The 16396-nt window shown below is 45.1% G+C and overlaps 1 protein-coding gene across 2 annotated transcripts in view; it reads left to right on the top strand.

The window, feature by feature from the left end:
- Positions 1-16396, top strand: part of LOC122371951 (serine/arginine repetitive matrix protein 5-like) — a 62155-nt gene that overhangs the window by 18951 nt on the left and 26808 nt on the right. Inside the window, exons 5-7 of one of the 2 annotated variants that reach the window (XM_043348770.1) lie at positions 498-633; positions 13253-13363; positions 13521-13867. The exons of the other annotated variant lie outside the window; for it this stretch is intronic. Coding sequence (XP_043204705.1) covers positions 498-633; positions 13253-13301 — 185 coding nt within the window. The 3' untranslated portion in view covers positions 13302-13363; positions 13521-13867. Of the gene's footprint in view, positions 1-497; positions 634-13252; positions 13364-13520; positions 13868-16396 lie in introns of those variants that run through there. 2 annotated transcript variants of the gene reach the window in all.

The following is a 16396-nucleotide window of genomic DNA, read 5'->3' as shown; positions in this document are numbered from 1 at the left end:
AAAACGTGTGTCATTTATAATCTAAGCAGCCACTAACCGTTATCGCAACGTTTGGCATTTTTCTCAGTTGAATGTTCTGTTCTTACCGCAAAGTACGTCTAGTTCAATGTCTCAAAATTATAAATGAAATTGCAACGAGAACGCCATAGACTTATGACGGTAATTTGGTAATTTCGCCGGCAATTAATATACGCTTTCGGACTCTGACAATCCAATCCATTTCACGCATTATATAGCTGTTCCCTCAGGGCCAACGATCAGTTCAATGGCCAATAAACCATCAAATACCATCCAACGTCTCCAGCCTTCAGCAGATTTCTTTATGGCACACAGCTCAAATTAACATTGACCTTCATTTGCCTTCCTACCAATGTCCAATCCTCTGATCACGCTTCTTCTACTAATCCAGGAACCTCTGTCAGGAGCGTCACCGTATAGGTATAATCGGCCCGCCAAGTGTCTCAATTCGTTCTCTGACAATCGATATTTATTTTCAGGTGATGAGATTCTGGCGGTGAACGGTTACAGCATGCAGGGCCTGTCGCACGGCGAGGCAGTGGTGGTGTTCAAGTCGGTCCGATCCGGACAGGTGATTCTGTATATCGCCCGCCGAGAGCAGTACGGGCGACGGAGGTGAGGAATAACAGGGAAGGGGAGGGGAGAAAGAAGGGGAGAGGGTGTCCGAAGAACAGGGGTGACGGCGGAGTGGGGAGGGGAGGGGGAGGAAAGGGGGCGTTTGAGACGACGCCGGAATCTTGAGGACGGAAACGCACAGGAGCTGATCTTGGGAGGACAATGGACATGTCTTGTCGCATAATTCACCTGTAAAACCGCGTTGTTTATTCTGGAGGTCACACTGTGTAATCCGGCACACGCGTCACCCATCAGTCACCACTAACGACATAAACAGGGAGTTCGCTTACAATCAGTGCCCCTAATTCCCACGTGACCGGTTACGAAATATGAAACGAGTGGACAGTGATCGATCGTTTCACTGATGCCCGGAGAAGCAAATTCCCACCTTTGCCGATCCTCCTGTAACAATGGATTATGCCGCGAAACAACTGCTAGATTTTGTCAGCGGAAGGGCGCATCTTACATGTGAATGAACATTTTAAAATGCTCCATCTTACTTCCATTTAGCTTCCATGTGTGAGCGCTTTTAAACGATCGTTCACGGCCTTGTGTAACCTCGACGGCCCCAGCCTTGAAAGACAAAGACGAGCGCATTCTGTTCACATAATTTCTAACGGGATTGGCCAAGAGCGGCCACACCTCAGTGTCAATCTGGGAATTATTTCACGCTTGTTGCTATCCATCCCGGGTTCTACTCGTGTCACGCAGTGGTAATGCCCCATGGAATGAAATTTTAACGTTTGATATTTACAGAATACGTTAGCGGGCGTATTTGATGACGATTTTTGAGAAAGATATCTTAATTTCTGGATAAAAGCGATTCCGTTCCGGATGTGCCATCGCAGTTACGCGGCTCACACGCACACGAGCCAGCCGTAACGGTACCTCGGCAGTGGTCTGCCAGCAGTGCGTTCAGCTCCCGTTTGTACCGCGGGTACGCCCACGCCCGGTATGGCTCGCCGTTCAGTACTCCGCCGCGCGCCGCTGACCCGCTAGTCTGAGGCCATTGTATGCTCTGTCTGATTCTTAGCGCCGTGCCTGAGCGCGGGTGTCCGTGGGAGTGCCTCTGTCTCGCCTGTCCCGCCTGTGCACCGTTTATGTCTCGCCTCCGTCTCGCCTTTGTCCCGCCTCTGTCCCGCCAATATCTTGCCTGTTCCACGATTGTCCCGTCCATGTCCCATCTTGATCTCTGTCTCGCCTCTATTCCACTCGGCATGACCGGCACAAATGAACGCTCCCAGTGCAGTTATTCTTCGGATGTTTGGGGCGGGCATACCCGAAAAATGGCATTGCTTCTAGCCGATACATAATTGTACGTATGGCACTACACATTCACATATTACGCACTCGGTCACTTATCACCCTGGCATGGATAAGGTGCACTTAGTGTTGAGAGTGAGTGTCAGCATGATGGGAATGTAGCTTTGGGGCTATATTTTTACATTGCAGTTCGACCTGGGCTAGGCCACAACAACGTCGTTGGTTTTGATAGACTCATCTATCCATTCAGTGGTTCTAATTGACATGCCGGCAGCTTGTTTGTAGCGTCGTTACGAATAATGAACGTGGGAGAGCTGCGTGCAGCAAGAAGGTGCCAACAATATGTCCGTGAAGTTGGCGACGTCGCCAGCGACTTTTCCAGCGACGAGCACCGATTTTAGCCAAAACCTCGTCCAAGGTCAATTGGACCATGAGGATCACGAAAATCGAACCCATTCACCCCTAAACCTTGACCTTCAAGGTCAAATTCAAGGTCAAAGGACGGGGAACTGAAAAAGTGCCACTAAATATTGTCCGATTTTCAAAATTTTGGCACCAAAATGTAGCGCGTGCTAAGTTCTAGCCGCACATCGAAAACCATTTTCATCAAGGTCACACTTCAAGGTCAAATTCAAGGTCAAAGGACGGGGAACTGAAAAAGTGCCACTAAATATTGTCCGATATTCAAAATTTTGGCACCAAAATGTAGCGCGTGCAAAGTTCTAGCCGCACATCGAAAACCATTTTCATCAAGGTCAAACTTCAAGGTCAAATTCAAGGTCAAAGGACGGGGAACTGAAAAAGTGCCACTAAATATTGTCCGATTTTCAAAATTTTGGCACCAAAATGTAGCGCGTGCAAAGTTGTAGCCGCACATCGAAAACCATTTTCATCAAGGTCAAACTTCAAGGTCAAATTCAAGGTCAAAGGACGGGGAACTGAAAAAGTGCCACTAGATATTGTCCGATCTTCAAAATTTTGGCACCAAAATGTAGCGCGTGCAAAGTTCTAGCCGCACATCGAAAACCATTTTCATCAAGGTCAAACTTCAAGGTCAAATTCAAGGTCAAAGGACGGGGAACTGAAAAAGTGCCACTAAATATTGTCCGATCTTCAAAATTTTGGCACCAAAATGTAGCGCGTGCAAAGTTCTAGCCGCACATCGAAAACCATTTTCATCAAAGACAAACTTCAAGGTCAAATTCAAGGTCAAAGGACGGGGAACTGAAAAAGTGCCACTAAATATTGTCCGATCTTCAAAATTTTGGCACCAAAATGTAGCGCGTGCAAAGTTCTAGCCGCACATCGAAAACCATTTTCATCAAGGTCAAACTTCAAGGTCAAATTCAAGGTCAAAGAACGGGGAACTTTAAAAATGCTACGTCACCAGCGACTTTTCCAGCGACGAGCACCGATTTTAGCCAAAACCTCGTCCAAGGTCAATTGGACCATGAGGATCACGAAAATCGAACCCATTCACCCATAAACCTTGACCTTCAAGGTCAAATTCAAGGTCAAAGGACGGGGAACTGAAAAAGTGCCACTAAATATTGTCCGATTTTCAAAATTTTGGCACCAAAATGTAGCACGTGCAAAGTTCTAGCCGCACATCGAAAACCATTTTCATCAAGGTCAAACTTCAAGGTCAAATTCAAGGTCAAAGGACGGGGAACTGAAAAAGTGCCACTAAATATTGTCCGATTTTCAAAATTTTGGCACCAAAATGTAGCGCGTGCAAATTTCTAGCCGCACATCGAAAACCATTTTCATCAAGGTCAAACTTCAAGGTCAAATTCAAGGTCAAAGGACGGGGAACTGAAAAAGTGCCACTAGATATTGTCTGATCTTCAAAATTTTGGCACCAAAATGTAGCGCGTGCAAAGTTCTAGCCGCACATCGAAAACCATTTTCATCAAGGTCAAACTTCAAGGTCAAATTCAAGGTCAAAGGACGGGGAACTGAAAAAGTGCCACTAAATATTGTCCGATTTTCAAAATTTTTGCACCAAAATGTAGCGCGTGCAAAGTTCTAGCCGCACATCGAAAACCATTTTCATCAAGGTCAAACTTCAAGGTCAAATTCAAGGTCAAAGGACGGGGAACTGAAAAAGTGCCACTAAATATTGTCCGATCTTCAAAATTTTGGCACCAAAATGTAGCGCGTGCAAAGTTCTAGCCGCACATCGAAAACCATTTTCATTAAGGTCAAACTTCAAGGTCGAATTCAAGGTCAAAGAACGCGGAACTTTAAAAATGCTACGTCACCAGCGACTTTTCCAGCGACGAGCACCGATTTTAGCCAAAACCTCGTCCAAGGTCAATTGGACCATGAGAATCACGAAAATCGAACCCATTCACCCCTAAACCTTGACCTTCAAGGTCAAATTCAAGGTCAAAGGACGGGGAACTCAAAAAGTGCCACTAAATATTGTCCGATTTTCAAAATTTTGGCACCAAAATGTAGCGCGTGCAAAATTCTAGCCGCACATTGAAAACCATTTTCATCAAGGTCAAACTTCAAGGTCAAATTCAAGGTCAAAGGACGGGGAACTGAAAAAGTGCCACTAAATATTGTCCGATTTTCAAAATTTTGGCACCAAAATGTAGCGCGTGCTAAGTTCTAGCCGCACATCGAAAACCATTTTCATCAAGGTCAAACTTCAAGGTCAAATTCAAGGTCAAAGGACGGGGAACTGAAAAAGTGCCACTAAATATTGTCCGATATTCAAAATTTTGGCACCAAAATGTAGCGCGTGCAAAGTTCTAGCCGCACATCGAAAACCATTTTCATCAAGGTCAAACTTCAAGGTCAAATTCAAGGTCAAACGACGGGGAACTGAAAAAGTGCCACTAAATATTGTCCGATTTTCAAAATTTTGGCACCAAAATGTAGCGCGTGCAAAGTTCTAGCCGCACATCGAAAACCATTTTCATCAAGGTCAAACTTCAAGGTCAAATTCAAGGTCAAAGGACGGGGAACTGAAAAAGTGCCACTAAATATTGTCCGATATTCAAAATTTTGGCACCAAAATGTAGCGCGTGCAAAGTTGTAGCCGCACATCGAAAACCATTTTCATCAAGGTCAAACTTCAAGGTCAAATTCAAGGTCAAAGGACGGGGAACTGAAAAAGTGCCACTAGATATTGTCCGATCTTCAAAATTTTGGCACCAAAATGTAGCGCGTGCAAAGTTCTAGCCGCACATCGAAAACCATTTTCATCAAGGTCAAACTTCAAGGTCAAATTCAAGGTCAAAGGACGGGGAACTGAAAAAGTGCCACTAAATATTGTCCGATCTTCAAAATTTTGGCACTAAAATGTAGCGCGTGCAAAGTTCTAGCCGCACATCGAAAACCATTTTCATCAAGGTCAAACTTCAAGGTCAAATTCAAGGTCAAAGGACGGGGAACTGAAAAAGTGCCACTAAATATTGTCCGATTTTCAAAATTTTGGCACCAAAATGTAGCGCGTGCAAAGTTCTAGCCGCACATCGAAAACCATTTTCATCAAGGTCAAACTTCAAGGTCAAATTCAAGGTCAAAGGACGGGGAACTGAAAAGGTGCCACTAAATATTGTCCGATCTTCAAAATTTTGGCACCAAAATGTAGCGCGTGCAAAGTTCTAGCCGCACATCGAAAACCATTTTCATCAAGGTCAAACTTCACGGTCAAATTCAAGGTCAAAGAACGGGGAACTTTAAAAATGCTACGTCACCAGCGACTTTTCCAGCGACGAGCACCGATTTTAGCCAAAACCTCGTCCAAGGTCAATTGGACCATGAGGATCACGAAAATCGAACCCATTCACCCCTAAACCTTGACCTTCAAGGTCAAATTCAAGGTTAAAGGACGGGGAACTGAAAAAGTGCCACTAAATATTGTCCGATATTCAAAATTTTGGCACCAAAATGTAGCGCGTGCAAAGTTCTAGCCGCACATCGAAAACCATTTTCATCAAGGTCAAACTTCAAGGTCAAATTCAAGGTCAAAGGACGGGGAACTGAAAAAGTGCCACTAGATATTGTCCGATCTTCAAAATTTTGGCACCAAAATGTAGCGCGTGCAAAGTTCTAGCCGCACATCGAAAACCATTTTCATCAAGGTCAAACTTCAAGGTCAAATTCAAGGTCAAAGGACGGGGAACTGAAAAAGTGCCACTAAATATTGTCCGATCTTCAAAATTTTGGCACCAAAATGTAGCGCGTGCAAAGTTCTAGCCGCATATCGAAAACCATTTTCATCAAGGTCAAACTTCAAGGTCAAATTCAAGGTCAAAGGACAGGGAACTGAAAATTTTTGAGCTTGAATTTGACCTTGAAGTTTGACCTTGATGAAAATGGTTTTCGATGTGCGGCTAGAACTTTGCACGCGCTACATTTTGGTGCCAAAATTTTGAAAATCGGACAATATTTAGTGGCACTTTTTCAGTTCCCCGTCCTTTGACCTTGAATTTGACTTTGAAGTTTGACCTTGATGAAAATGGTTTTCGATGTGCGGCTAGAACTTTGCACGCGCTACATTTTGGTGCCAAAATTTTGAAAATCGGACAATATTCAGTGGCACTTTTTCAGTTCCCCGTCCTTTGACCTTGAATTTGACCTTGAAGTTTGACCTTGATGAAAATGGTTTTCGATGTGCGGCTAGAACTTTGCACGCGCTACATTTTGGTGCCAAAATTTTGAAAATCGGACAATATTTAGTGGCACTTTTTCAGTTCCCCGTCCTTTGACCTTGTATTTGACCTTGAAGTTTGACCTTGATGAAAATGGTTTTCGATGTGCGGCTAGAACTTTGCACGCGTTACATTTTGGTGCCAAAATTTTGAAGATCGGACAATATTTAGTGGCACTTTTTCAGTTCCCCGTCCTTTAACCTTGAATTTGACCTTGAACTTTGACCTTGATGAAAATGGTTTTCGTTGTGCGGCTAGAACTTTGCACGCGTTACATTTTGGTGCCAAAATTTTGAAGATCAGACAATATCTAGTGGCACTTTTTCAGTTCCCCGTCCTTTGATCTTGAATTTGACCTTGAAGTTTGACCTTGATGAAAATGGTTTTCGATGTGCGGCTAGAACTTTGCACGCGCTACATTTTGGTGCCAAAATTTTGAAGATCGGACAATATCCAGTGGCACTTTTTCAGTTCCCCGTCCTTTGACCTTGAATTTGACCTTGAAGTTTGACCTTGATGAAAATGGTTTTCGATGTGCGGCTAGAACTTTGCACGCGCTACATTTTGGTGCCAAAATTTTGAAAATCGGACAATATTTAGTGGTACTTTTTCAGTTCCCCGTCCTTTGACCTTGAATTTGACCTTGAAGTTTGACCTTGATGAAAATGGTTTTCGATGTGCGGCTAGAACTTTGCACGCGCTACATTTTGGTGCCAAAATTTTGAAGATCGGACAATATCTAGTGGCACTTTTTCAGTTCCCCGTCCTTTGACCTTGAATTTGACCTTGAAGTTTGACCTTGATGAAAATGGTTTTCGATGTGCGGCTAGAACTTTGCACGCGCTACATTTTGGTGCCAAAATTTTGAAAATCAGACAATATTTAGTGGCACTTTTTCAGTTCCCCGTCATTTGACCTTGAATTTGACCTTGAAGTTTGACTTTGATGAAAATGGTTTTCGATGTGCGGCTAGAACTTTGCACGCGCTACATTTTGGTGCCAAAATTTTGAAAATCGGACGATATTTAGTGGCACTTTTTCAGTTCCCCGTCCTTTGACCTTGAATTTGACCTTGAAGGTCAAGGTTTAGGGGTGAATGGGTTCGATTTTCGTGATCCCCATGGTCCAATTGATCTTAGACGAAGTTTTGGCTAAAATCGGTGCTCGTCGCTGGAAAAGTCGCTGGTGACGTAGCATTTTTAAAGTTCCCCGTTCTTTGACCTTGAATTTGACCTTGAAGTTTGACCTTGATGAAAATAGTTTTCGATGTGCGGCTAGAACTTTGCACGCGCTACATTTTGGTGCCAAAATTTTGAAGATCGGACAATATTTAGTGGCACTTTTTCAGTTCCCCGTCCTTTGACCTTGAATTTGACCTTGAAGTTTGACCTTGATAAAAATGGTTTTCGATGTGCGGCTAGAACTTTGCACGCGCTACATTTTGGTGCCAAAATTTTGAAGATCGGACAATATTTAGTGGCTCTTTTCAGTTCCCCGTCCTTTGACCTGAATTTGACCTTGAAGTTTGACCTTGATGAAAATGGTTTTCGATGTGCGGCTAGAACTTTGCACGCGCTACATTTTGGTGCCAAAATTTTGAAGATCGGACAATATTTAGTGGCTCTTTTCAGTTCCCCGTCCTTTGACCTTGAATTTGACCTTGAAGTTTGACCTTGATGAAAATGGTTTTCGATGTGCGGCTAGAACTTTGCACGCGCTACATTTTGGTGCCAAAATTTTGAAGATCGGACAATATCTAGTGGCACTTTTTCAGTTCCCCGTCCTTTGACCTTGAATTTGACCTTGAAGTTTGACCTTGATGAAAATGGTTTTCGATGTGCGGCTAGAACTTTGCACGCGCTACATTTTGGTGCCAAAATTTTGAAAATCGGACAATATCTAGTGGCACTTTTTCAGTTCCCCGTCCTTTGACCTTGAATTTGACCTTGAAGTTTGACCTTGATAAAAATGGTTTTCGATGTGCGGCTAGAACTTTGCACGCACTACATTTTGGTGCCAAAATTTTGAAGATCGGACAATATTTAGTGGCACTTTTTCAGTTCCCCGTCCTTTGACCTTGAATTTGACCTTGAAGTTTGACCTTGATGAAAATGGTTTTCGATGTGCGGCTAGAACTTTGCACGCGCTACATTTTGGTGCCAAAATTTTGAAAATCGGACAATATTTAGTGGCACTTTTTCAGTTCCCCGTCCTTTGACCTTGAATTTGACCTTGAAGTTTGACCTTGATGAAAATGGTTTTCGATGTGCGGCTAGAACTTTGCACGTGCTACATTTTGGTGCCAAAATTTTGAAAATCGGACAATATTTAGTGGCACTTTTTCAGTTCCCCGTCCTTTGACCTTGAATTTGACCTTGAAGGTCAAGGTTTATGGGTGAATGGGTTCGATTTTCGTGATCCTCATGGTCCAATTGACCTTGGACGAGGTTTTGGCTAAAATCGGTGCTCGTCGCTGGAAAAGTCGCTGGTGACGTAGCATTTTTAAAGTTACCCGTTCTTTGACCTTGAATTTGACCTTGAAGTTTGACCTTGATGAAAATGGTTTTCGATGTGCGGCTAGAACTTTGCACGCGCTACATTTTGGTGCCAAAATTTTGAAGATCCGACAATATCTAGTTGCACTTTTTCAGTTCCCCGTCCTTTGACCTTGAATTTGACCTTGAAGTTTGACCTTGATGAAAATGGGTTTCGATGTGCGGCTAGAACTTTGCACGCGCTACATTTTGGTGCCAAAATTTTGAAAATCGGACAATATCTAGTAGCACTTTTTCAGTTCCCCGTCCTTTGACCTTGAATTTGACCTTGAAGTTTGACCTTGATGAAAATGGTTTTCGATGTGCGGCTAGAACTTTGCACGCGCTACATTTTGGTGCCAAAATTTTGAAAATCGGACAATATTTAGTGGCACTTTTTCAGTTCCCCGTCCTTTGACCTTGAATTTGACCTTGAAGTTTGACCTTGATAAAAATGGTTTTCGATGTGCGGCTAGAACTTTGCACGCGCTACATTTTGGTGCCAAGATTTTGAAGATCGGACAATATCTAGTGGCACTTTTTCAGTTCCCCGTCATTTGACCTTTAATTTGACCTTGAAGTTTGACCTTGATGAAAATGGTTTTCGATGTGCGGCTAGACCTTTGCACGCGCTACATTTTGGTGCCAAAATTTTGAAGATCGGACAATATCTAGTGGCACTTTTTCAGTTCCCCGTCATTTGACCTTGAATTTGACCTTGAAGTTTGACCTTGATGAAAATGGTTTTCGATGTTCGGCTAGAACTTTGCACGCGCTACATTTTGGTGCCAAAATTTTGAAGATCGGACAATATCTAGTGGCACTTTTTCAGTTCCCCGTCCTTTGACCTTGAATTTGACCTTGAAGTTTGACCTTGATGAAAATGGTTTTCGATGTGCGGCTAGAACTTTGCATGCGCTACATTTTGGTGCCAAAATTTTGAAGATCGGACAATATTTAGTGGCACTTTTACAGTTCCCCGTCCTTTGACCTTGAATTTGACCTTGAAGGTCAAGGTTTAGGGGTGAATGGGTTCGATTTTCGTGATCCTCATGGTCCAATTGACCTTGGACGAGGTTTTGGCTAAAATCGGTGCTCGTCGCTGGAAAAGTCGCTGGCGACGTCGCCAACTTCACGGACATGCCAACAATGCCTGCTCACTGTTAGAGAGGACCTTTTGTAACCCCACAGATTGCAACGGTAATCAAAGCTTCGAGTAATCGAGCCGTAAATATTTCATTTGTGTCAAACATGCATCGACAGTTCTGAGAAATTGGCTACGCTCGTGTGGGAAGTTTTAAAGATAGCTCTTAAGCCGTCTCCTTTGATGTTTTTAGTTCCCACTTAACTGATCAACACCTCGGTAGCAGGACCCTACCATTTCAGAGATGTGGGTTGATAATTGATTTGTCACTCGATCCAGCGACGGGCTGAGCCCTCCACATTGACCTTCAAGATGGCTAAAAAGGTTTCCGGTTAGGTCATCAGCGATAAAGCATCAAGAAGTTGAAACGCATAGTTTTTAGTATCGTTTCATACTAATTTGAAAGCATATAACACACTTTCCTTTCCATTTTGTTGCGGGAAAATGTTAATCAAACACACGGCTAAAATGTGGAAGATAGTTTTGAAATGTATTTAATTAAAACATGGGACGGTGCTCGTTAGTTATGATTAGCAGCACGTCAAGATACAATCAAATAAACTTTTCACGATATCATTGCTAGCGGTGCAGTGTAAACGGCAGAGTAGTTACTTTCGGTGAAACACAGTACGCCCATCCCTGATTCTGCAGAATTGTCTGATTCTGCTGTCATTTCGACAAAGATACGCGCCCCGAACCGCTGTACCGCTGTCATTAGCTGCCATCCCTTTCCGTGACCGTCTTCTCTGATTGTTATCTTTGAGTCTCACGGCCTGCTGCTTCACTTCGTCTCAACTGTTCCAACAGTCCGTCCTTGAAAGCAGCACTCAGCGACTGGGTAGCTGCGTGACTGGCTGCATCTTTCTAGTGTACGAAAATTACGTTCCTGGAGTTAACAACGTTTAGCTGTCGATTTTGGGGTGTTCATTGAGCCGCCAGTTTTTATGGAATTTAACATTCCACCGATACCACTCATTGGCCGCTGGATGATCATTTTTCTTGCAATGTGGGACGCAGCGGAGCGTCTGAAGTTGCCGTGCAGTGTGTTGTCACGGAACAGAAGTTCAAAGTCGTATCTGCCGCGGTGATCATACACACATCCTGGGAGCGTGACTGTTTCAGGGACCCGTCGCCATGGAACTGGGCGGCCCGCCCATGGCCCACTGGAGCACCGGGTCCGTCACTGCAACAGGGGCTTGGGGATGCGTGTAGGATTCTTCAGCTCTATCTGATAACAGGACATGGTAGATTGACATGACTATGCTCCCCGTCCTCATCTGTAAGGGTGGGAACTTGTTTGCCTGCCCACGCCAGTTAAGCCTCGCCCGTAGAGGGGGGGGGGGGGGGGGGGTCGAACGGACCCCCTCCCCATGGTTTTTCGCAAATAACTCGCGTAAAAAGCGGCCGATCACGACGAAACTTTTAGCACCCTCGCGTTAATCAATTATACACCTACCCTGAAAATTTCATGACCCTGACCCAAATGACCTTTGACCTATGACCTACTTTTCGAGACCATGTTTGGCCGGAATCGCGATTCGGCGTATGTCGGCTCGCATTAGCCGCGCGTTTGCAGTCTTTTCGTGGTTTCAAGCGTTCAAACATGTGATATAATGTTGCCCACATGCATTAGGGTGGGTGTCAAGGTCACCTGAAGGTCAGGTGAGGTCATTGACCTTTGATGACCTCGGTTCACTTTTTCGAGTTTTACATGTTTCCAAGCCAGTTCTTGGAGCTGAATTCGAATTTAGAAACCATATGAACATTTACGAAGCAGTTTTGGTCCCTTCGTAACATGTTACGAAGCTGTCGGAGACGGTTGACACCTACTAGGAATACCCGGCAGGATCCCTACTGGTTGACCTGACCTGACCTGACCCGACCTGGACTAAATGCATGAAGACAGCATCCGTGATCAAAACTAACATGATATTCGTAATCAGCACCCCGAAAACCCCATAGCAGCCACGCTTTACGACGTTCTAACAGGTCCCGATTTTCCCGACGCTTGGGTCATTGACCTGACCTGGAAGGTCAACCAATGACCTAGGACCTTAAAACTGGATATCATCGGCTTCCTCTCGTCACGGGCAACACGCCCGTTTTTTTCCGCGAAGCTCTAGCTCGATCAGGGGCGAAACGGCAAGGGGGGGGGGTCCGTTGGACCCCCCCTTATACGTTCGCGGCTGGAAAAACACCAATACGGGCGAGGGTTAAGCAGCCCGCTGATATATTTTCATATTCATCTGAACATGATCCCCTTTAAATTGTCCCAAACCTTTTCTCCCAGCCCTCTCACAAGGGCATTTCCTTATCCAAACTCCGCTTGGGTTCCAAACACGTCCTAAGACGTGCGCACCAGCTGTATTGCATCCAACATCCATTCACGCCATTATCAAATTGGACGGCTCGAGTAAGACGGCTCTATTTCCACGGCCAGCTGTAGGTGCTGGCCATTCCCACACACGTCCGATCGCATCCCGGCGAAGTCCGGAAGACGCCGGGTGCCATCGACCACAGACACACACACACAAACATACAAACACACACAGACAAACGGGCACTCACCCACCGGCGGTCAGACGGAAGCCTAAAACACCGTGGACGCAGCTGACGCCCACTGAGAACCGCCGCGTCCGCCTCCGGTGGCCGCCGCACCAGATGTCCGGACTCCGGACCGCCCCGGGCGGTTCCGGGCGGCTCCGGGCGGCTCCGGTAGCCGCCCGGTGCCCCGGGCCGCGGCCTGGGGCGGCGCAGGTGGCCAGTCGGTGGTGTGAGCCGACTCCGGGGATGGTGATTATCTTATTAGACCAGATTGTGACGGGGGTGTTCCGACAACGTATCGACCAGGTGGTGTTTGGTTTTGAGAGCTTGATCAAAGCCAATCGGGACGATAAAAATCACAGCGTTTTTGGTTATAAGCCCCATATCGGCGTTAGCTGACATGTTGGTGTGATCCACACGATCCAGATAATTGAAGCGAAAACTGACGGAGTGCTCCTTTTCAGGACGACCAAATCGATGTCTTGTGATGAACTAGATTGCGTAGAAAACTGACGTCGCGGAAAAAGAAGTAGCAAGAACGAAGCCAAGTAGCAAGTGAAACCAAAAGAGTAAAGGTAAGTAACATACATCACGTGCCGCTTGCAACAAAGTTTATCTCAGCACATTTTTTTAGGACCTCAAATATGCCCATTGTCTACAATTGTGGACCATTGTAAAGCAAAACAATCAAACGTCACTACTTGCCTGATTTTAATATTTTTTCTTTTGCAGGGTCACACGTGTTCTTCGAGGAGCCTCTCGGAAGGAATGTGTCTACATGTGCTTCGGGTGCCTGTTTTGCTTGCCTGAGAGACAGCTGTGGGGATGGACAAGCGCTGCCAGTCTGAATCTGTCTATTGTCAGCTTCAGTTTCGTGCGCGAATCTCTTCGCGGCGGGCGAATTTAACTAAGCTGCGCACCTCAGCCGTAAAGTATTAGTGCGGGTGGTTCTTGCATAGCTGCAGAGCGAACGTTGTGTGGCTTGTGTCGGTGCTATATTATTGGGCGTGGCTCTGAATCTAGTTCAGCGCCACTGTACTCACTCCGCCCCATAATGAATATAATGAATACATTGTCGAGCGGCTGGGAGCTGGTGCGTTGTCTGTCTCACGTCCTGACGCAATGGGAGCTAGTGGTGACCTACCCCGCCACACCCCGGTCTCCCAGCAGGGGCCGGGCGGTTACCCAACAGCTCGCGCAGAGGAGGACATTTCAGACCGGCCGCGGCGCACCGGACGGTGAGAACCCGTGGCGGGAGGCCGTGCTGGGTGTGGGAGGTGCAGAGGCCATTGCAGCCGCCTCCGCCCTGCAGACTGGACAGAGACCATCCAGTCTGCAGGGCGGAGGCGGCTGCAATGGCCTCTGCAATGGTGCTGCGCGGTGACACCCTGTAGGTGAAACACGGTCAGCTCCGACACCGGCACACAGTACAGAGACGGAGCGTGGCCGGGGAGTCTATGTAGTCCCGGGGAGCCGAGGATCGTGTCGCGGAGCCTGTCACGCTGGCCTGGAGTGGGATAGGGATAGTCTGGATTCCTTTATCTGACAAAACATATTGCTAGATTAAGTCATTAACCATCTTTAAATATCATCTATTGATAATGCTTTTGCTTTGCAGCTCAGAGTGTTGTACAACATAACGTAGCAAGAACCCAAAATAGAACATTTTGCCAATTGATCGGTAGTGGTTTAACTTCCCAGCCACGTAATTGTGCAGACCGAAACATCAAGACTTACCTGCAAGCATGACATTAATAATTGTCGAAAGGAAAAGAGCTTAGTGCTAATTGCAAAACGTCTCAAAGTTCACACTCGTTCACACACGTTCCACATTCTCAAGGCACAGACCCACCCTTCCTTGACCAATGACCATTTCTGCTTCATTTCCATCGTTCCACGCATTGCCCAATGACATAAGTTTCGAACTGATGTCATATGTGATACCATGGTCACTTTTGGGGACCTTACAATGCATCACGCTGTAACTAACCCACCCGCAGTTCAGGGAATTACTTCGTTTTCCCTTTGTTAGCTTTCAACACAGCTACAGACGAATGCAGGGCTTGGTGTGCTCAGTTTGGCAGCTGACATGGACTATCACCTTGTTCTCTGTACTCTGGTTGAGTCACTTATGTTCCCTCCACTGCAGTAGTGCAAGGACCATACCAACGTTCTTATTGAAGAAATGGATTGTTTGGCATGTTTGTTTCTCCGTTTGGGAATATATGCATACCTAAATAATGCATTAGTTACTAATCCTTCTTCACTATGTAATTGGCTCTGAAAAGAAAAGAAAAATGCGGGCAGTTCTGCGAAACATCCTATTACGGGTTAACGGGTAAAAATAAGCAAATTGTTCATGAGTTGCAATAGAAATCGAGTTTATCAGTCTGAGAATGAAAATGCTCTGCATGTTTTATGTGCAATCGACATGTTTGAAAATAAATGCACATTTCTTAATGATCCTTTTTGGGCCTTCCACAGCAGTAAAAGCCTAGGGGAGATCCGTGTAAGACGCCCAGGGTCGGTAAGAGGCCCCATCGCTTTTTTTACCAAACCAATAATGTTATTTATTTTTTAATGTCCTTGTAAAGCAGAAGCCCTCTTGAAACAACAACTCACGAAACCTGAGGTATCAGGTGCGTCGCAGCGACTTTTGGTAAGCCTGTTTCTGTTTTTGCCCCTTTACTTGCTAGATATATGCATCTTTATCACCTTTATATATCTGAAAAAAACAATGGCTATCAAATGCAATCTTTTCTCATCGAAATTGTCACATGTTAGCTTCAGAATAGACCATGTTCTGGTGCGCTGCAAATGTCTCATAAACCATAAATATTGTGGACGTTAAAACACTGTATTTTTTTAAGAGGCCCTCCCTTCGAGGATGATAAAACGCCCCCCGATAAAAAACGCCCCCGATGCTAAAACGCCTGCACCTGCGGCAGGCGTGGCATTCTTTTTTCAAGGAGTTTGTTTTTGTTTCTTTTTTCTGTTTCTTTTCTTAGAGGTTATAGGTACAATTTTCGTTGGTCATCAGCGTTTGGTTGTGCTAGTTTTCGCATTGTTCGAGCGCTTTGGAAGTGTTATTGGTTTCGATAACACCGTATTTGCTTAGCTTTTCGAAATAAAAGGCCTTGCAGCTGTGTTCGCAAAGCGTCTTTTACAAGTCGACTTGACTTTTAAAACGCCCGAGGGGGGGGGCGTCTTACCATACCCATAGTGTAAGAGGCCCTTTTGCAACTTTTTCCAAAATGTTAAAGTTTACGGTTTGTGTACCCCCTAGATTCATTTTGAATGCAAATATGTATGGGAAAATGATGCATGCTCACAGCGCATGCACACGTTAGCGCTTAAATATTATCAGTTGTCTAAAAATAGTAACTGAGCTTAAGGGGGGGCCTCCTGCACCACTCTCCCCTATGTATACTTCTGAGATTTTGATAGCCGCGAGAGATGCTATTTGTCATGTACCTACCTAATTAAACATGTAATGGAGGAACTTTTTGCTGTAAGACATACAATTCTAACTTGCTGATGTCGATAACATGCTTCTTTTTTATGGCATACAAATTCACAACAAACAAAAAGGACCCTTTCTAGAGCGC

The sequence above is a fragment of the Amphibalanus amphitrite genome, unplaced genomic scaffold, assembly GCF_019059575.1.
Source record: "Amphibalanus amphitrite isolate SeventyFive unplaced genomic scaffold, NRLGWU_Aamphi_draft 000036F_arrow, whole genome shotgun sequence".
In the NCBI taxonomy this organism is placed as follows: domain Eukaryota; kingdom Metazoa; phylum Arthropoda; class Thecostraca; order Balanomorpha; family Balanidae; genus Amphibalanus; species Amphibalanus amphitrite.
This window is presented reverse-complemented; position numbering and strand designations above follow the sequence as displayed.